At 38.1% G+C, this 6913-nt stretch overlaps 1 protein-coding gene across 1 annotated transcript; it reads left to right on the top strand.

The window, feature by feature from the left end:
• The first annotated feature begins 3374 nt into the window (after positions 1 to 3374).
• LOC128657878 (gastrula zinc finger protein XlCGF57.1-like) lies at positions 3375 to 4682 on the top strand. The gene has a single exon (XM_053712307.1). The coding sequence runs from the start codon at positions 3375 to 3377 to the stop codon at positions 4680 to 4682; it is 1308 nt and encodes a 435-aa protein (XP_053568282.1).
• The last annotated feature ends 2231 nt before the right edge of the window (positions 4683 to 6913 follow it).

Raw genomic sequence — 6913 nt, 5'->3', positions numbered from 1 at the left:
TGGATACATCCTCTTCATTTTCATAGTCAGATTCAGAATCAGTTTCACCAAAATGCAATTCACGAACATGTGGAATAGATGAAATTCTAGATAAGTGGTTTTGTCTATTTAAATTTTTAAATATCTGAATTTTTTCTGCTTAATCTATGGTTACATTTTCTTCATTTTCATAGTCAGATTCAGGATCAGTTTCACCAAAATGGTAACCACGAACATGAGTAGAGGATACTCTAGAATGGGAGTACTGTGTCTTTAAATTTTTAAAAGTATGAACATCTTCCGTTTTTCTTTTGGGGACAGCTTGGGTCTGAGATAGGTTGTAATTTCTTATTTTCCTTCCAGGGTCGGTGCATCCACTACCACTGTGGATCCCTTTTTTAGGCATTAACTTTCTGTCATGATCCAGTGTACATGCGCTCAGGACACGACCCTCGGGGCAGTGGTAGGGATTTGGAGACACCGACCCCTGACCCGGGGAAGAGTATCCTGGACGTGGATAGATGATATTCTGTGATTCATAGTTGCTAGAAGTTATTGTAGAATAAATGGAGAGTGCAACATTTGTATACAATATATTCTGACTTCACTGTGACTTATAGTTAGTTAATAGGAGTAGCTGCAGGATTCAATGAGAGAAAAATATAGCAATGTGGAATGTTCAGGCTTCAGAGTAAACTGGTAAAAGATTGACACTTAGATACAAACTAAGGTTTGTTGCAGGTTTACAGTACATAATATTATATAGAGCTGTATGTCAGAATTAAACAGAGCAACACAGGTGATAGTCAAGTTGCAAGTTTAAAGGCATCAATTACTGTTTGTGCATATATTGGAGAATCACATGAAAGCTTTTAACTGAACACATAGATGCAGAGTTCTGAATATGTTAACATATTTGTAGAAGGATATTTCAGCTATGACAACTTGTTGCAGAGAATAGTTCTGAGTAAGATGCTGTTATAATTAGAGAGTGATGATAACCAAAAGTATGCTTGATTTATAATAAAGTTCAGAGTTTGTTAAGTAGCAGTGTCCAGGAAACAAAAATGGAATTATTTGGATACTTGCGATTTGATGATTTTAGGCATAGGTAATAGAAAAGGCTGTAGCTTCAATAAGTTGGTAAATTCATGCAGGAAACAGTCACAGACTTCTGTTGTTCAGGATCACAACTTCAAAGTTAACGCAAAGCACATTAGGCCTGAGAAGACTTAAAAAGAGGCTGAGGAAATCAGGTGCATGAATGATTAATCAGGCAAGCAAGCTGAATGCAAATACTGCCCAAACCAGCATGATTGTCAGAAGCAGGGAAGGCAGTCTTAAAGGGACAGTGATATTAGGCTGAGATATGTTACAGAGGCTGTATTTGCAGCTATAAAGTAACTTTTCCTTCTTAATATAGGGATTCCTTACTTGTGGAAAATACTGAACCTGGCCACCAGGAGGAGGCAAAGACACCCCAGCCAAAGGCTTAAATACCTCCCCCACTTCTCTCATCCGCCAGTCATTATTTGGCTTTCGTCACAGGAGGCTGGCAGAGAAGTGTCAGAAGATTTCAGAGTAATTCCTTAGGAAGGTATCTACCCTTCGATATGGGATTGGAGTTTTAAGTAGTCTTGTCAGCCTCTCAGTGAGAGCACTGATGAAAGTTAGAGTCTGGAGATGCAGAGAGAGTCTTTCTGCGAAACCATCCAGACTCATATTAACAGCTCCTAAGCAATCAGTATTGACGAGTTTCACTGCCTTCTTTTCATCACTCAAGTCCATGTCAGAAGCGATGCTACAGTCTGTCACACTTGAAGGACCGTGTTTTTGTTCCACGGCATAGATTCCGGCAAGATCATTTCATTTTTTTACACATATGTTAACGCTAGAAGACAGGGTCACAGTGGGACTCCTTTATCTTTATGAAATCAAGGGTTAATATCTCCTGAGGGGGATTGTTGAACAGTGGGATGTTAATCATATTTGTTTATGTGATTTATGCTGCTTATATGTGTGGCTTATAAGACAGCGGGACACAAGCCTCCTCAGAGAATTACGGCTCATTCTACGAGAGCAGTGACGTCCTCTTGGGTCTTTGAAAATGGGGCCTCTATGGATCAGATTTGTAGGGCGGCTACCTGGTCCTCCTTACATTCTTTTTCCTAAATTTTTAATGTGTTTTTGCTCCTGTTGAAGCAGCCTTCAGGAGAAAGGAATGCAGCTGTGGACTCTCCCTGTACAGAAGGAACGGAAATTTTCTGTTAAGCATAATTTATGTTATTCCTATCTAACTCACTTTATTGCTTGCCACCTATATTTACTGTTGTGCTAATGTTATTATATGGAATGTTTCTTACTGATGTGACTGCTAGTGATGAAGGCTGAGGCATATTTAACTTATATTACACAATTTTTCACATTTTGTTTTAAACATTTTTTAAAAAAAAAAGAGATAACAGAAATTTATATATTTACGCAACACAGAACAAACAGAAGATCAGTGGCTAAGAAATATGCCAGAACCACCAGAGCAGGAAATATGTGACAATATAGGTGAGTGTATGTGTGTGACATGTCTGAGGGATGCAGGGTGTAGGTGAGTGTACGTGTGTGACGTGTCTAAGGTGTGAGTGTACATGGAGATTTGTCACAGGTTGATATCTTTTTGTTTAGCTGTATTGGGGTCTTTAAGCCTTTTCAGCTAAATAATCCTCATCATCTATATGATATAACAGAATTGCCTGAGTAATACAGTTGGCTGGGGAGCTGCTAGTTATATCAGAAGGTGTAGTTGACACGTGAGTGAGATTCTTCTCTCAGATGAAAATTTTATATATTGCTTAGATATACTACACCACCTGGAGCTATTTTCTTTATTTTTGTTGTTCTAGAGTCATCTTTGTTTTAAACACGAGCAGTAGTTATAAAGATTAGTTTATGGACTGAAATAATTGTATTACTAAAAGACTCAATTTTAAAAGGACATGATACATTAGGTAGAAAAACATTAATTTTAAAAACATCATTCATTTTAATTTAGTTCGGTCCTTGACTAAGTGTGAATTCTTAGAAATAGTCCGTAATGTCCAGTAAACTGTCCTTAAAGTGATGATAAATCCTAGCGTTTGTGAACAAATAAAGGGGACTTTCATTCATGAAGTATAAAATACTTCACCTCTCAGCCAAATAGGGGACATAGCATTCTGATGGTGGGCTGCCTTTAGCAGCTGAGAATGGCGAACACTTGGAACAAATAAAGAAGCATTCATCATGAAGTATTTTATACTTCATGAATGAAAGTCCCCTTTATTTTTTCCAATGGTAAATTCTAGCGTTTCACAAATGCTAGGATTTACCATCACTTTAAGCCTTAGCATGAAAGCTGTGAAATGTCTAGTTGTCACAGTGTCTACTACAAGTGTAGGGGACTAACAAAATCAGAACAGTTTATATGTTCTCATTTCTTATTGACAGGTGAATTCACAAACTGCAATAATTCTAGTTATGATCAGAGTGCAGATTGTGGGAAATGTTTTCTTAAGAAATCACATCTTTTTAAACATCTACAAATTTATACAGGAGGAAAAGGATTTTCATGTTCTGGCTGTGGAAAATGTTTTACTAAGAAATCAAATCTTATTACGCATCAAAAAATTCATACAGGGGAGAAACCATTTTCATGTACTGACTGCGGAAAATGTTTTGCTCTGAAATCATATCTTATTACGCATCAGAAAATTCATACAGGAGAGAAAAGATTTTCATGTTCAGACTGTGGGAAATGTTTTACTCTGAAACTAACTCTTATTAGGCATCAGAAAATTCATACAGGGGAGAAAGGATTTTCATGCTCTGACTGTGGGAAATGTTTTACTCAGAAATCAAATCTTATTACGCATCAGAAAATTCATACAGGAGAGAAAGGATTTTCGTGTTCTGACTGCGGAAAATGTTTTACTCTGAAATCAAATCTTCTTATGCATCATAAAACTCATACAGGAGAGAAAAGATTTTCATGCTCTGACTGTGGGAAATGTTTTACTAAGAAATCAAATCTTATTACGCATCAGAAAATTCATACAGGAGAGAAAGCATTTTCATGTTCTGACTGCGGAAAATGTTTTGCTCTGAAATCATATCTTATTACGCATCAGAAAATTCATACAGGAGAGAAAAGATTTTCATGTTCAGACTGTGGGAAATGTTTTACTCTGAAACTAACTCTTATTAGGCATCAGAAAATTCATACAGGGGAGAAAGGATTTTCATGCTCTAACTGTGGGAAATGTTTTACTCAGAAATCAAATCTTACTACGCATCAGAAAATTCATACAGGGGAGAAAGCATTTTCATGTTCTGACTGCGGAAAATGTTTTACTCTGAAATCAACTCTTCTTACGCATCAGAAAACTCATACAGGAGGGAAAAGATTTTCATGCTCTGACTGTGGGAAATGTTTTACTAAGAAATCAAATCTTATTATGCATCAGAAAACTCATACAGGGGAGAAAGAATTTTCATGTTCTAAATGTGGGAAATGTTTTAATCGGAAATCAAATCTTATTACGCATCAGACAATTCATACAGGGGAGAAAGGATTTTCATGTTCTGACTGTGGAAAATATTTTACTTGGAAATCAAATCTTTTAAGGCATCAGAAAACTCATATTAAAAGAAATCAGAGCTTAACCTCCTAAGTGCAGAGGGTGGCATGTAGTTGTCAATCACACAATACCAAGTGCTGATGATGACTGCATGTGACCTCCTGGGGCGTGCAGTTTTTGAGCTGTTTGAGGCCCGTTCTGCAGCTCAAGCGTTTATGAGGTGACCCTAGGGTGGATTTGATTTAAATCAATAGTCAGTAAGACTGAGTTAAATAAATAATGGTTTTAATTTTTAGACTAGTATGTTTTCAGATTAGTTTCTTCTACAAGATACGACGAGTCCACGGATTTCATCCTTACTTGTGGGATATTATCCTCCTGCTAACAGGAAGTGGCAAAGAGCACCACTTCCTGCTAACAGGAAGTGGCAAAGAGCACCACAACAGAGCTGTATATATTGCTCCTCCCTTCCCTCCACCCCCAGTCATTCTCTTTGCCTGTGTTTGTACTAGGAAGAGGTAAAGTGAGGTGTTAGTTTCTTCAATCAATAAGTTTTTTTATTTTAAATGGTACCGGTGAGTACTGTTTCCCTCAGGGGTATATGGAAGAAGATTTCTGCCCTGAGGTTTATGATCTTAGCAGCTGTAACTAAGATCCACGTTGGTTCCCACAGATCTGAAGGTAATACAGGAGACATCTTCAGTGTGGAGACCGGTTTATGCTACAAGCAGCATTGATGTATGTGTAGCCATTTATTCTGAGTAGACTTGGTATATCAGAACTGGCTGACATTTATTTCCCTGTTAGTTAAGGGGTAAGCAGTAGACCTGTTATCAAAGGGGGGTGTTACTGAAACCTATGCATTAGTTTATTTTATTAAGTTGACATTTTTGGGCCAAAAGAGTTTATAATGACAGAGTGCTGAGTGCTCATTATAAAAGACACTGGGAGAAATGTTTTACGGTTTTGGTGTTTAGATATACATTTTGACCGTAGTGTATACTAGGGGTAAACGATTCCATATGGCTTGTATTGGTAACCGCTCCTCCATGCGGTTGTTTGGGCCTACTCGGTCATCGGTCCTGATGGGCGGGGCTTATTTTCGCACGCTCAGACGCGCTCTGTATTCTGCCTGGGAAGCAGCAGGCATTAGCTCTGGTGGAGCCTAAGCAGAGTTTTTACTCTCCAGATTGAGTCATCTCGAAGTACCCTGGGGTCAGGTAGGCGCCACAGCAGAGCTGTGGCAAGGTGCAGAGGGTAGTTTTGCTGACTTTAATAAAAATGTGACTATAAATACATTTTAGAAGTTAATCCCCCCCTTACTACATGGGGTGCAATAATTTTTGGTACCTTTATTTAGGATTAAGTTAATTTTGGAAGTAAATTAACGGTTTAAAGCAGCTTTGAAAAAATTGTTCGCTTTTTTATTTTTTAAAGGCGCAGTATACGTTTTCAAATGATTATTTAAAGCATTTAATAAAGTGTTTAAATGACTATTGGTGGTTTTTTTACTAGTCTGTTCAACATGTCTGACATTGAGGAATCTCATTGTTCTATGTGTTTAGATGCCATTGTGGAACCCCCTCTTACATTGTGTACCTCTTGTACTGAAAAGGCCTTACATTGTAAAGAGCATATTTTGAGTAAAGATAGTGTGTCTAAGGATGATTCTCAGTCTGAAGAGAACCTGGATATGCCATCCAATTCTCCCCAAGTGTCACAACCTTTAACGCCCACACAAGCGACGCCAAGTACTTCTAGTGTGTCTAATTCCTTTACTCTGCAGGAGATGGCTGCAGTTATGTCAACTACCCTTACTGAGGTATTATCTAAATTACCAGTGTTACAGGGTAAACGCAGTAGGTCAGGTATTAATATGAATACTGAATCCTCTGATGCTTTATTGGCTATTTCCGATGTACCCTCACAGTGCTCTGAGTTGGGGGTCAGGGAGTTGCTGTCTGAGGAAGAAATTTCAGATTCAGGAAATGTGTTATCTCAGACAGATTCGGACGCAATGTCCTTTAAATTTAAGCTTGAACACCTCCGCCTGTTACTTCGGGGAGGTTTTAGCGACTCTGGATGATTATGATACTATTGTGATACCACCAGAGAAATTGTGTAAGATGGACAAAAATCTAGAGGTGCCTACTTACACTGATGTTTTTCCAGTTCCTAAGAGAATTTTGGAAATTGTTAAAAAGGAATGGGATAGACCAGGTATACCGTTCTCTCCCCCTCCTAATTTTAAGAAAATGTTTCCTATAATCAGACGCCATTCGGGACTCTTGGCAAACGGTCCCTAAGGTGGAAGGAGCTATATC

The sequence above is a fragment of the Bombina bombina genome, chromosome 4, assembly GCF_027579735.1.
Source record: "Bombina bombina isolate aBomBom1 chromosome 4, aBomBom1.pri, whole genome shotgun sequence".
NCBI classification, from domain to species: Eukaryota; Metazoa; Chordata; class Amphibia; order Anura; family Bombinatoridae; genus Bombina; species Bombina bombina.
This window is presented reverse-complemented; position numbering and strand designations above follow the sequence as displayed.

Bases quoted from the DNA above. Each gene is read 5' to 3' on its own strand.
- LOC128657878 (XM_053712307.1), top strand. From the start codon at position 3,375: ATGTCTAGTTGTCACAGTGTCTACTACAAGTGTAGGGGACTAACAAAA.